Source organism: Brachyhypopomus gauderio, chromosome 10, assembly GCF_052324685.1.
Source record: "Brachyhypopomus gauderio isolate BG-103 chromosome 10, BGAUD_0.2, whole genome shotgun sequence".
Lineage (NCBI taxonomy): Eukaryota > Metazoa > Chordata > Actinopteri > Gymnotiformes > Hypopomidae > Brachyhypopomus > Brachyhypopomus gauderio.
In genome coordinates, this window is record NC_135220.1 from 10,290,604 (window position 1) to 10,304,666 (window position 14,063).

A 14,063-nucleotide genomic window follows, 5' to 3' on the forward strand; every position below is an offset into this window, starting at 1 on the left:
TATATGTGCCACTATATCTCATATGTGCAACACACTCATATATGTTCATATATGAGATGCCCACGAATTCAATGAATGTGTATGGACAAAATATGTTGTTTTTAGTTGACTCGAGGGTGGGACATTCAGTTGTTAGGAAACAGGATTTTGTTTCCAATACGCCGCCATTGTCAGGTAAAAACATATGCACTAAAGGGGCTGCTGTAAGCAAGAACCGCTTACAGCAGCAATCAAATGTGTGTGTGAATCAGGGAGGGGGGTCTTGCATAGTTTCATACTTTCAACTGTTTATCCAGTAAATTTAACAAGGACAGATTTAATGTTGTTATCACTTCAACGCCTGGGGGTTACAAATCGAGATTGCTGAAGATAATTTTGCAGTGGTTCAATATGTGCTGGGCCGCCGTTGTATGTGTACAATTGGAAGTTATGTAACAACAATTTAACCTCAAACAGCAGAAATGTAAACAATTTTATTTATTTTGATGGTACTAGTACACTTCAATCAATCAATCAATCAACACACTTCAACACTAGTCATCTCAATTTGTACATATAGGGAAATGATCATTCAGGGCTCAAATTGAAGTAGACAGTTGGGCCAACATATTGATTCATCTCCAGGCTTATATTTCCATAATTGTGGTTTTATTTGAGAGCTTCTATTACAGAAGAACAAAAAAAAAAAACATTGAACTTGAGCTTGAACTTGACCAGTATGTATATTCACATAGCTATTCAATCCAGGTTCTAGAATATAAAATATAATTCACTAGGGTCTTTTCTGACAACATAGAAAAAATTTAGCACTTACATGCAAGTATTGAAAAGTTATTCAGCTTTGTTCCAAGGTATGTCTTGTGCGCCACACCCATGTCCAAATATGCCACACCCGGTACACACCCTTAGCCAACTAAGCTAACATGCTAACTAATTCCTTACACGAAACTGAGGAGCTATTACAAACAACAACGTTGCACATCTTACAGAAAGACCAGAAAATTCCAATGAAGAAATGTTGTTATATTATGAAGGTTATGTTATGATATTTATGTCCAAGATAGTCCGACATGCTAAGCTAACATAGCCAACTACGCTAGCATCCTACACGATACTGAGTACTCCAGTACTTAAACGCTCTAATACTGTTTATAATCTAATGTTTTTCTAATCTAATCTAATGTTTATAATCTAGTATTTGATTATATAGTTTGTACGAAAATTGTTCATTTTTACTCACGAGTCCGTCATATCTCGTCGTAGCGGTTGTTCAGGCTTACTTCCAGGTTGGCGTCGTATCCGAAAAATGGACATAAATTCCATCAAAAGTAATCATTTTCTTTTCTGTGATGTTCAAAAGAATCCACGATCAAAATACCAACTAACAAAATAATCCACGACTGCTTCAGTTTCGCCGAACAGTCATTTGCATGTGTTCTGGGGAGCTTAGCTTAGGTTAGCTTAGGCTAGTAGGTTAGCAAAACTACAACAGAAATCATTAGCCAGCGTTCCAGCGCTTTGGTTTCATATAAACTTCACCAATGATGGCAAGTGAGGGCTGGTTCTTTTCAGCTTGAAGTAAACTATTGGATAGAATATCTATCAATCACTTCTAAGGCGCCAGCTGGTCTCAGTCTGGCTTATTGGATGCACCCCCCCTCCCCCCTCACACCTCGCCGGGGAGAGGTGCGAAAAGCTGTCATTTAAAAAGTCACTACCCCCCTCCAGACCAATAAAAATGACCGATTCAAAGCAGAACCGCTGCAGCTTTGTAATTAGAGGACAAATCAGGTTTCAAAACGCTTTGGTGACGCTGAGAAGGGCAAAATTATCGGAGTGTCTCATCCAGGAAGTGGATTACGCACAATGTTGCAGTGAAGTGAGCAAGCAAATTAATGTATTTAATAACATTGTCTCTACTATGTTAAGGTTTTAAATTGAAGCCTTATTAGTAAACGATTTTTAGATGACAAAACATGGTCATCTCACATCGGATTTCTCGCGATCGGCTGCATGTAGACGGCTAAAACTCGGTAGGCATGTAGATGGGATAGGAAAATTTTATTTTATCGCTTTTGTTTGGAGATCCATTAATGTTTAATATGTTTATTACCGCGATTTATGAGCTAGGGGGCGCTTCTACAGTATAGGGATAAACCTTTGATGCGCAACATATGCGTACCCCCTCTAATGCACAACATGGGTCAAAAATGACCCACATTCATATCCAGTGTCATTTAATGCTGGTAGGGGTTTTCTGTCTTCTGTCTTTTGAATCTATTCCTTTTATGATTGAATACTCCAAGTATTCATTAAATATCGTGTTTTTGATCACTGCTGATCATTATTTTCATTTGTACTTTAATACTTATTGAACAAAAATAGTTTTTATAATAGTACATTGAATTTACATACATGGGTTAAAAATGACCCACATTCATATCCAGTGTCATATAATGCTGGTAGGGTTTTTCTGTGTTCTGTCTTTTGAATCTATTCCTTTTATGATTGAATATTCCAAGTATTCATTAAATATCTTGTTTTTGATGTACATATAATAGTACATTGAATTTACACACATGGGTCAAAATTACCCCTTCATCCAAATGTGATATAAAATAAAGTAACATAATCTAATAATAACTAGTTTTAAGTAGTTACTTTAGTAGTGAGTGGGGCCAAACATTTAAATAAAACACTCATGGCTTCAGTAAGGATTCAAGGATTCAAGGATTCTTTATTGTCATTCGCATCTCATGTGGTGCATGAGGTGGAACGAAATTCACAGTCTCAAGGTCCCAGTTTTTAAAGCAAACCCAGCATTATTAAATAAAAAAAACCAATGTAAACAAGAGGGCATTTAAATATCACTATAAATATAAGCTATAAATGTCTGTACAAAAAGAGAAGAAAATATAATAACATAAAGTGTGAACAGTGCAGACAGCAGCAGCAATTTGGACATCTCTGTTAAGTAGCAGCAACACTGGGATGACCATGTGAAGTAAGTGGCATAGTGACTAAGGTGACAGTGCAGTGTGTGTATGTATGTGTGTGTTTCTTATCTAGAGTTCAGGAGTCTCACAGCTTCTGGAATGAAGCTGTTTTTCAGTCTATTGGTTCTGCATTTGATGCTCCGCAGCCTTTTGCCTGAGGGGAGCGGGACAAAAAGTGAGTGAGCGGGGTGTGAGGGGTCCTTTCTGATGCAGGAGGCCCTTTTCCTGCACCTGGAGGTGTAGATGTCCAAGGTGGTGGGGAGAGTGACTCCGACAGTCCTTTGTGCAGCTTTCACCACCCTCTGCAGAGCTTTTCTGTCTGCAGCAGAGCAGCTTCCGTGCCACACGGTGATGCTGGAGCACAGCACGCTCTCCACCACGCATCTGTAAAAGGAGCTGAGGATGGGGCTCCCGAGTCCTGCTCGCTTCATCCGCCTGAGGAAGTAGAGCCGCTGGTGTGCCTTCTTTACCAGGCTTGAGGTGTTGTAGCTCCAGGAGAGGTCGTTACTCAGGTGTACTCCCAAGTATTTGTAGCTGGAGACTACTTCCACCGCGGCTCCTCCGACGTGCAGGAGGGGATGAGCATGTTGCTTCTTCCTGAAGTCCACAATCATCTCCTTTGTTTTCTTGACATTGATGCAGAGGTTGTTGTCCCTGCACCATCCCTCCAGGTGTTCCACTTCCTGCCTGTAGCCAGACTCATCACTGTTAGTAATGCATCCAACCACAGCTGTGTCATCTGCAAACTTCACAATATGACAGCCCGGTTGAGTGGGTGAGCAGTCATAAGTGAGCAGAGTGAACAGGATTGGACTCAACACACATCCTTGGGGAGAACCTGTGCTGAGGGTAATGGTGGAGGAGGAGATGTTGTGTATCCTGACAGACTGTGGTCTGTCGGACAGGAAGTCCAGGACCCAATTGCAAAGGGAGGGGTTGAGTCCGAGTGAAGAGAGTTTGTGTATGAGGGTCTGGGGGACCATAGTGTTAAATGCAGATGTGAAGTCCACAAAGAGCATACGGACATAAGAGTCTTTCTGTTCTAGGTGGGTGAGTGCAGTATGGACCACAGAGGAGACTGCATCTTCTGTGGATCTGTTGTTCCTGTAGGCGTATTGATGTGGGTCCACAGTGATGTCGATGTTTGCTTTGATGTGGGACATGACCAATCTTTCAAAGCATTTGGTGATTATTGGCGTGAGGGCGATTGGCCGATAGTCGTTAAGACCCGTCACTGTGGAGCTTTTGGGGACCGGGATGATGGTGGCTGTCTTCATGCAGGTGGGGACAACAGCCTGACTGAGGGAGGCATTAAAGATGTCTGCTAGGACCTCGGAGAGCTGGTCTGCACAGTGCTTGAGCACCCTGCCGGGGATGTTATCTGGTCCCGCAGCTTTCCGGGGGTTGATTCCCTTGAGTGTCCTCCTCACCTCTGCGGGTGTCACGCTGAGCGGCACTTCTCCGGGTAGGGGGGTGAGTCTGGTGGAGGGGGTGGTGTTGTTGGGGTCCTCGAACCGGGCGTAGAACTTGTTGAGGGCCTCGGGCAGGGTGGGGTCTTTGGGGCATTGTGCACTACTAGTTTTGTAATCAGTAATGCACTTAATGCCCTTCCACATGCTCCTTGGATCTTTGGAGGAGAAGTGTCCCTGGATCTTTTGGGCATATGCTGCTTTTGCCCTCTTCACTCCCCCATTCAGCTCTCTTCTAGCCCTCCTGAGTGCATCTGAGTCACCAGACCTAAAAGCAGCATCCCTAGCTTTCAACAGAGAGAGCACCTCTGCATTCAGCCAGGGTTTCTGGTTCGGGTGGTAAGTCACAGTTTTGGTGGTGGTGACGTCCTCTGCACACTTGCTGATGTACCCGAGGACAGCAGAAGAGTAGTCCTCCAGGTCCAGCTTCCCCTCACACACAGCAGCCTCCTTAAAAACCTGCCAGTCAGTGCAGTCGAAGCAGTCCTGCAGCTCACTGTCTCCTTCACTGGGCCACACAGTAATGGTCTTTTGTGTGGGTCTGGAGCGTCGCAGTGGGGGGTGGAACGCAGGGGCCATTAGCAGGGAGATATGGTCCGAGAGCCCGAGGTGGGGGAGGGGCACCGCTCTGTACGCGTTTCGAATGTTTGTATAAACGCGGTCGAGCGTGTTATTCCCCCGTGTTGGGATGTTTACATGTTGGAAAAATCTTGGGAGGGAGTTCGTCAGGTTAACGTGGTTAAAATCCCCCGCCACCACGTAAAACGCCTCCGGATGCTTGTTCTGAAGCGAGCTGATGTTGTTATGAAGCTCCTTCAGTGCGATGTTAGCGTTAGCAACCGGTGCTATGTAAACAGCGATGACGAACACTGCCGTGAACTCGCGAGGCAAATAGTGAGGGCGACACTTTACAGTGAGCTGTTCAGTCGCCTCTGAGCAGTGACTATTAACCATTACACAGTTCGTGCACCAACCTTGATTAATGTAGACACATAATCCACCCCCTCTGATTTTTCCTGACTGCTGCGTGCGGTCCGCTCGGAAGAGCTGCCGGCCGGCGAGCTGGAAGGCTGAGTCCGGCATGTTGTGGTTTAGCCATGTTTCCGTGAGACAAATCACAGCACAGTTCTTCATCTCCTCGTAAACATTTATCCTCAGCCGCAAAAGGTCCAGCTTGTTGTCCAGAGATCGGACGTTGGAGAGGAAGAGAGAGGGAATTGGTGGTCGGTTACCGTTAGCCTTTAGCCTGGCCAGCACACCACCGCGCTTCCCCCTCTTCTGCCGCCGCTGGCACCGCCTCCTGTTGTTGCGTGTCCGCTGCGCTCCGCTCCAGCACGCCGTACGAAGGAGCCGTAGTCTGCCCAATGTAGCGCGGGTATTATTGTCAATATCCGCTGCTGCTGTGTCTAAACTGTTCCTAATATTAAGCAGTTCGGTTCGGCTATAACTCACACGCTTAGGGAGTGCGAGTCCAGTTCCAGAACCGACGTAAACATTACTTAAAACTGGGTTTACGCTGGGAGCGTGAGAAGCCGCTGCACTACTGCGCGCCGCCATGAAGACACAGTAAGCAGACACAGCAGATATAATAGCTCTCTGAGGCATTAACTCATGTTTCAACCTTGTACAGGATGCACTTTGCTCACATTGCTTGTGGTACTTTCTCCACTAGATGAGCAGGTGAGATCATGGTTGATGTTCCTGGTGTTTGGAGGATTTCAGCATTGCTCAGCTTGTCCATGAGCTCTGTATGTGTCTCTGGATGCTGTGAAACCACATGTTGAAATTACTGGCAGTGTTTTAGTATTGTGCACGTGTTTCCCAGGCACATTATGTTTGCATTAATTTAATAGGTATTAGTGTTTAAAATATATGTATAAAATATGTACAAAAATAATAAAAAATTTACCTTGTTTGTAAAATGTCAGATGAAAAATTTTACATGATTTATGATACTGACAGCTACATTTTATCTGTAAATACTTCCACTCCCCTACTGGTCACCATTGGTCATGACAGTAATAAATATTAAATGAATGATGCTGGGTACAAATTAGCCATTCAAATGTTAGTAGGAGGATTCATACTTCAGTATAAATACACTATCTGCAAAGGCAAAATCATCAGTCCAGTGACAACATATTCTGATCAGCTCCAGTTGGTATATATGAAGATAATTAAAATGAACAACATGACAGTTCAGTATTGCTTTCCTAACAACAACTCATCATGTATCAAGGAGGTCAGAACAGGAACTGGGAATATATTCTTATTCATTCTCCTATCATTTATCTCTGTGTGTACTGTGTTTTTGAACCTGCTGGTGATCATCTCCATCTCTCACTTCAAGCAGCTCCACACTCCAACCAACCTGCTCATCCTCTCTCTGGCTGTAGCTGATCTTCTTGTGGGTCTTGTTATGCCTGTGAATATAATGCAACTAAGAGACAGCTGTTGGTATCTTGGTAAAATGACCTGCACAGTTGCTCTTGTAATCAATTTGATCTCAATGTCATCATCTGTGTGTAATATGGTTTTCATTGCAATTGACAGGTACATTGCTGTCAGTGACCCTCTGCTGTATTCCACTAAAGTCACAGTGTGTAAAATGTCTTTATTAATAATTCTAGGCTGGTCTTGTTGTCTGTTGTACATCCTCATGTATTTGTATTTTAACGACCATCTCCTTCAGTCTCAGATCGTGAGCAGATGTCATGGAGAGTGTATTTTGGTCTTAAAATCTTCCATGGCAACTGTCGATCTAGTCATTTCATTTCTGTTCCCATGTTCAGTTATAATTATCTTGTATTCAATCATTTTTACTTTGGCAAGACGTCAAGCTAAAGCTGTGAGATCTGTGTTGAATGCTACCTCAAGCAAACACAGAGCCAAAGTTTCTAAGTCTTCAAATTCTAAAGCAGCAAAAACCCTGGGCATTGTTGTTGGTGTTTATCTCTCCCTCTGGATACCTTTCAGTCTATGTACTCTGTCATTTGAAAACATTACGTCTGTGTCATTAGTGTGGACTGTTCTTGCCTGGCTTATATGCATCAATTCTTCTGTCAATCCCCTAATTTATGCTATATTTTATCCATGGTTCAGAGCATCAGTTAAGTACATTGTGACTTGTAGACTGTTTGATTACTCATTGTCAACGTTCAGGTTGTTTCCAGAGCAGATTTAATTACCATTACTTTATAGATATAATTTCACATTAATTTCACTGTGCCTTTTTTTTACTCAAGTAGGATTCAGCTGGCAAATTCAAGAAAAAATGTAACATTGTGAATAGATTAAAGCAATTTGTTGTTTTTCCAAACTTGAATTAAAAATTTTATTCATTCCAAATTTTGATATTTATGTTTTCAAAGTTTCAAAAACGAAAGGGATGAGAATGATAAATGGATGAATTTGTTTACGTGTATATCGCATTTTTCAGATCTTATTGTATTGTAATTATGCACATGAATTAATGTTTCTAGAGCAGATGTCAGGAACTAGTATATTTATGCCTTTTGTCAAACTCAGCATATACACATATATAAAACAAGTCATGCTATAAGACTGTACAAAGTGTGTTATATGTATGCATATAAGTTTAGTATGAAAATATTTTAATTGCTTTGTCCGATATATTTTATTTCTGTCTCAGATATTAACTTGACCAATATGTCACGGGTGTGCACATAATTTTTTTGGCCAGTATACATGAATTCCTCTGTGAATCCCTTAACGTATGCTTTATTTAATCAGTGTTTTATGTCATCTAAGTATATTGTTACTTGTGGAATTTTGGCAGTCCTAAATGTGACCATTGATTTTTTGGTTTCAACACTTTGGTCACTTTGCACAAAAGTTGGCTGATTTATTTATTTTATAGGGCAGAGGTATTTATATGTTTTCCTCTGGAGGCCTAGCAATAACAAAAATCTCTGTACAAAATCTCTGCACATTATCCAGATTTGGGAACAGAACAAAGTTCACTAGTGACTAGAAACAGGGAGAGCTAAATCATTTTCTAAAAGATATTTCACATTTGTAAATGTGCCATATTTTTGTCAATTGTGATTTTTGCACCGCAATCAAAATTTGTCCTCCGCTTTTAACCTATCTGTGCAGTTAGAACACAGACACACACACACACACACACACACACACACACTACTGATTACTAGGGGGCTGTGGATCACACGTGCCCAGAGCGGTGGGCAGCCCTAGCCCGGCACCCGGGGATCGGTTGGGGTTAGGTGCCTTGCTCAAGGGCACCTCAGTCATGGCCTCAGGTCTGGGAACAAACCCATGACCCTCCGGTCACAAGACCAGTTCCCTACCACCAGGCCATGACTGCACCTATTTCTGCATGTGTGCACAATTTGTGTGGTTCACGCAGTACACCTGTTGACTGATGGGCACAATATTACCCACATTGATTTTGTGACTAGGGACAAGTGTCTATGTTGAAGTATAAGATACACTGAAACATCTCAATTCTGAGCTCTGTATTCAAGCACATAGAGTTTGAACACCGTATAAGTCATCTTATACAGAAAGCTTTGCACAAACCCATTGAAACTTGTACTGAAAGTTTAATATAATAAACAATAAACAAAATCAACATAATCAATAACATGGTCAGAAGTACCACCTTCTACAATCAGATAATTTAGCATATACTTTCCTGAAGATACATCAGAAGATAACCATCTTCCAATAATTCTAAAGGACTTCTCGCAAAGTTCACCTGCTCTCAAAGGTCCTTGCACAGGCTGAATTTGCATGTTGCATGTGTACGGAGCCTGGCCTAATGGTGTAACCCAGGAAGTTCAGCTCGTGGAGGTGGAACTCGCACTTCTCTATCTTGCACTACAGATGATTGTGCAAGAGAGTGCATGTACATCATGCACATGTTGGTCCAAGGTTTGTGAATAGATCAAAATGTCATCGAAGTGACAACCAATCTATCCAGGTATTCTCTCAGGACCTCATTTATGAATACCTGGAAGAATGACAGAGCAGAAGCCTAGCTGTACGACAGGAATGACTCTGTACTCGTAATGCCCTGTGGATGTATTGAATGCCGTCTTCCACTCATCCCCCTGTCTAATGCGTATGAGGTTATAGGCGCTGCGAGGATCTAGTTTAGTACAGTACTTCACCGACTGCAACTGTTCCAGTGCCGAAGGCATTAGAGGCAGTAGGTAGGAACAACACTACGAGGGAATTGAGTCCTCGATAGTCTACACATGGCCTCAGACCACCATCCTTCTTCTTTACAAAGAAGACACTGGCTGAGGCAGTCGAGGTGGAGGGAGTGAAGTTGCCTTGAGCTAGAGACTGCCTGACACATTGGCTCATAACCCGCTCCTCCTCTTAGGGTCCTAATGTGATGGGATGACAGAGGTGTGGGAGGATGTAGAACCAAATGTGCTTGATGTGACCTTGTACTGTGAGGCAAATGTACGGAGTGCAATACTGTATTATGCCACCACCCACAGGTCATCTGTCCAGTGCTTACATGTGCCTTGGAGTGTCCAGAACCTTCAGGGGCACACCCAGTCTTTCAGCCATGCTCTGCTCCATCAAGTTCCCCGAGGCTCCCGAGTCCACTAAGACAAAGACTCCAACAGAGAAGTTGTGATAAGTCACCGTCGCTTTTATTGTCAAGAGATGCCCGGTCAAGGTGTTACTCACCCAGGCTCTGCCACCGCTCGGCCGAGCGGCCTCCTTAGGGGCCTCGTTAATGAATACTGCAAAGTCAGGGTTCTTGCACCATTTTTAAAGTAAAATGTAATGCTTTTAAAGACATTTTAAGACCTCAATACATATAATTATAAGACCCAAAAATTTAAATTTGGTAAAAAATATTCAATTTATTGACTCCCACATTGGAAATAAAAATACGTTTCCCATTTGTCATCAACAATCTTTTCAATTTTGTTCCATTGTGATGCAGAACAGAGCCATCATAAGACACATAAGCTGCATTACATTAAACAACACATTGACTTGCATGGAGAAACCATACAGAATTATAAATTAACAAGTAAAGCAGTCTGTGTTGTAAATAAGCTAAAAAAAAAAAAGTCCTCAAAACAGCCTGTCTGCAAAACACAAAGTGTTATCAGGGCAGCCATGGCCTGGTGGTTAGGGAACTGGTCTTGCGACCGGAGGGTCGTGGGTTCGATCCCCAGACCTGAGGCCATGACTGAGGTGCCCCTGAGCAAGGCCCTTAACCCTCAACTACTCACTTGTATAAAAAATGAAATATAAATTTAAGTCGCTCTGGATAAGAGCATCTGCCAAATGCCATAAATGTAAAATGTGAATGTTATTACATGAATCAGAGAGAAACCAATGAACAGAGAGGTCAAAATTCTCCTGAAGACATGTAGCTCTGCCACTCTCTTCTCAATTTCATGGTCTAGGTCCATCAACTCCCCTCTCTTGTCCTTGCATCTTTTTCCCTTGGTGTTGGATTTAGTGATGAGCTCTGTCCCAGCTGTATTCTCAGCCTTCTCTGCAAGGCTACCTGCCTCCTTCTCTAGAGTGTCACACAGTTAAGATTGTTCTTCTTTTCTTGCATAGCTCTTCATGCTCATTTTCAGCCAGTTTTCTCTTGTTCGTCTGTTTTGCCTTTTCCATTTTTTTCCTCTCATCTTCCAAGAAGATCCTATACCGGTTGCGGGAAGTTGCACATTCATTTAGCAGCTCTTTAGTTAGTGGCACTTTGACCACTCCACCACACATCCTTACAGTCGCAGATCAGTCTCTGTGAGACTATAATGTCCTCCTTCATATTGCACATCTCCACCTCCTTGTTTATGGAGAATCCACTCTCCACAGTGGCTTGTCCATGGGACAGAAGCAGTAGCTTTTCCACAAAGCTCCAAAGTTCTGCATATCCATTCATGGCCTTGTGCAGGAAGCTGTCAACTCGCAATGTCCCATCCAATGCACTAAAGACCATGAATTCCTCTTTTCTGGCCTCATTGAATAGGAACTTCTGAAATTGTTGTGCAATCTTTATCACCTGCATTTACATAAAGACGAACACATTGATTTGTATATTTTCCAGTTAAAAATATATTTTGTGGAAATTTATATTCAATATACTCTGGAAAATGAATCTCAGATTTCCAAATATATTTGAACTAAGTCTAAGAACATTTATTAGGGCTACAGACATGTGTTACAACTCCTACTAGGCTATATTTCCAATAAAATAAAATACAACTACACTCAAAAAAATAACTCATTGGATTAACTCAATTGAATTGTGGGCAGGATTTTCACACATCGACTTTGTGTAGCCTCAACCCAACCTAAATAACCCAACCCAACATAAATACCTCAATGGAACACAACGTAATTGAGTTAGTCGAACCAATCTTCATTAAATGTAGCCACAATAACCGAAATACCCCGGTGTAATACAATGTAATTGAGTTGGTGGAACACATATTTATCTAATGTAGCCACAACAATATACATATATTAAATGGCCTAAACCGATTTAAATTTATGCAATGAAACCTGAGAGTTGATACAAAATAAATTTTATATTACCTCAGTTGTCCCACCCACCCCACTTCAGACACAAAACACAAAATTTGGTTGTTGTTTTTTATTATTATTATTCAAAACAGCAAAGAGCACAACTCTGCACAAATCAGCCCTGAAGTAAAAAAAAAAACAAAAAAAAAAACACAAAATCTCTTCAAATATTTCAAGCAAAGAAAAGAGGCACTCAGGTTGGAGGCAAAGCCAGGCCACCCTCATTTATCATTTGTGTGTCTGAGTCTGTCTGTCTGTGTGTGTGTGTGCGCACATGTGTGTGTGTGTGTGTGTAGGCGTTTGCGTCTGTCTGTAGGCGTGTGCGTGTGTGTCTGTCCCTCTCTCACTTTGTCCCGGGTGACAAGTCTGTACACTACAAAAAAATGAAATCTAAGCAACTTATTTTTCTAGTTTCAAATAAAAACATCTAGTCAATTTTAATTTAAGTTAAAAAAACGAAACTAGTACTTTTCAACTAGAACTTGTCCATGAGAACTTGTCTCTCGTTAACAAGTAAAAATCTAACCAAGAAAAAATGTGTTTGTGTGTCTGTATGTGTGCTGGTGAGTATTCTGTATCAGGACACTGGCATGGAGCATTCTGCTTTGAATGTGAATTGAGGGGGAAAACTACACAAAAAAGCTGAAAGTGGATAGCGTCTTAAGCAAATAGATTGATTTTCAGTTGCTGAATTTTCACATTAAGCTTGTGTCCATCCAGGTTCATGAGAATCTTCTGGACAAATTCAAACGTGTACTTCATGCTGTCTGCCCAAATAGGACAATGAAAGCGTGGATGACAGTCCTGATATTGTGCATAACTTTGACACCCTCGATCACCACTCCAACGTCATCTGGCTCTTGATGTCTCTGGCTCCTGATGCTGTAAATCCTCATGACTGTGGCTGTGATGTCCCCTTCTGCCTCCTCAGTGGACTGAACAAACAGAACAGAAAAGTTTGATAAAAGCATTAAGAAATCAGAAAGTTATAAACTCGTCACATTTCTGCAGATTTGCAAGTATATCTTTTCATGAGACATTAAATAAATATCACTGTCAATGAAAAGCAGTCAGTGTACAACATTTATAATTCTTCAATTTATTGTTCACTCAAAATTAAAAACACAGCCATCGATGTAAAAACAACCAAAAATGCAGCCATTTTTTTTTCAAGCAAATATTGCTGGTAAAAAGATAGTAAAAAGTAAAAAGATGAAAATATGACTCACCCAATGGACAAATGTCTTAAAAGAAGTCTAAGTAGTCTAAGTTCTAGTTTTTAAAAAAGTACTAGTTATTAGGTGATTTTTACTTAAATTATGATTGACTAGATGTTTTTATTTGAAACTAGAAAAATAAGAAGCTGAATTTCACCAGTAGAATCATGCATGACATTGTCAACATGTACTGTGACTGCTGAAGCAGATCATGATCCTCTCAATGGGATTTTAACATATGGGTGTATTCACTTTTGTGGTTACATTATGTGACCTTAATATTGAATTAATTTGAGCGAACAATAACTTGAAGCATTATACAAGTACACTGGCTACTTTTCATTGTTTCCAAGTGAAATTCCTTTCATGTCCCCTGAAATGATATACTTACAAATTTGCAGAAATATGAGGGGTGTACTCATTTTTGTGACACAATGTACATGCTTACAGTAGCGATAGTCATCTTGGTCACGCCATTGGCTAGAGACTTCAATGGAGAGAAGAAAAGTTTATTAGTCAGCACCCCACTGTATGCCATCCCTTGGAATGCACTGCAGCTTGTATGAAAACCCATCATCTTTTACAGGACAGTTAAGAAGACTATACTACACAATAAAGAACTGAAAGACACTTACCTCATACTCCTTGAAAAACGCATCTGGGTCTACGTTTAGATAGACAACCAGGCTGCGCAGGACGCACTCCCTCCTCACGTCAATGTCGCTACACTAAAAGATTAATGACAAGACGCAGAAACAATAATGGCAGTTAAAAACATTCACAAATCCCCAAATGGTTGTGCAATAGCCCACACCTGAATTGTGCCT

At 41.4% G+C, this 14,063-nt stretch overlaps 1 protein-coding gene across 1 annotated transcript; it reads left to right on the top strand.

Moving 5' to 3' along the window:
• The first annotated feature begins 4,114 nt into the window (after window positions 1-4,114).
• LOC143526154 (trace amine-associated receptor 6-like) lies at window positions 4,115-10,103 on the top strand. Its single transcript, XM_077020803.1, has 3 exons — window positions 4,115-4,138; window positions 6,669-7,410; window positions 9,961-10,103. The coding sequence occupies exons 1-3, from the start codon at window positions 4,115-4,117 to the stop codon at window positions 10,101-10,103; spliced, it is 909 nt and encodes a 302-aa protein (XP_076876918.1).
• The last annotated feature ends 3,960 nt before the right edge of the window (window positions 10,104-14,063 follow it).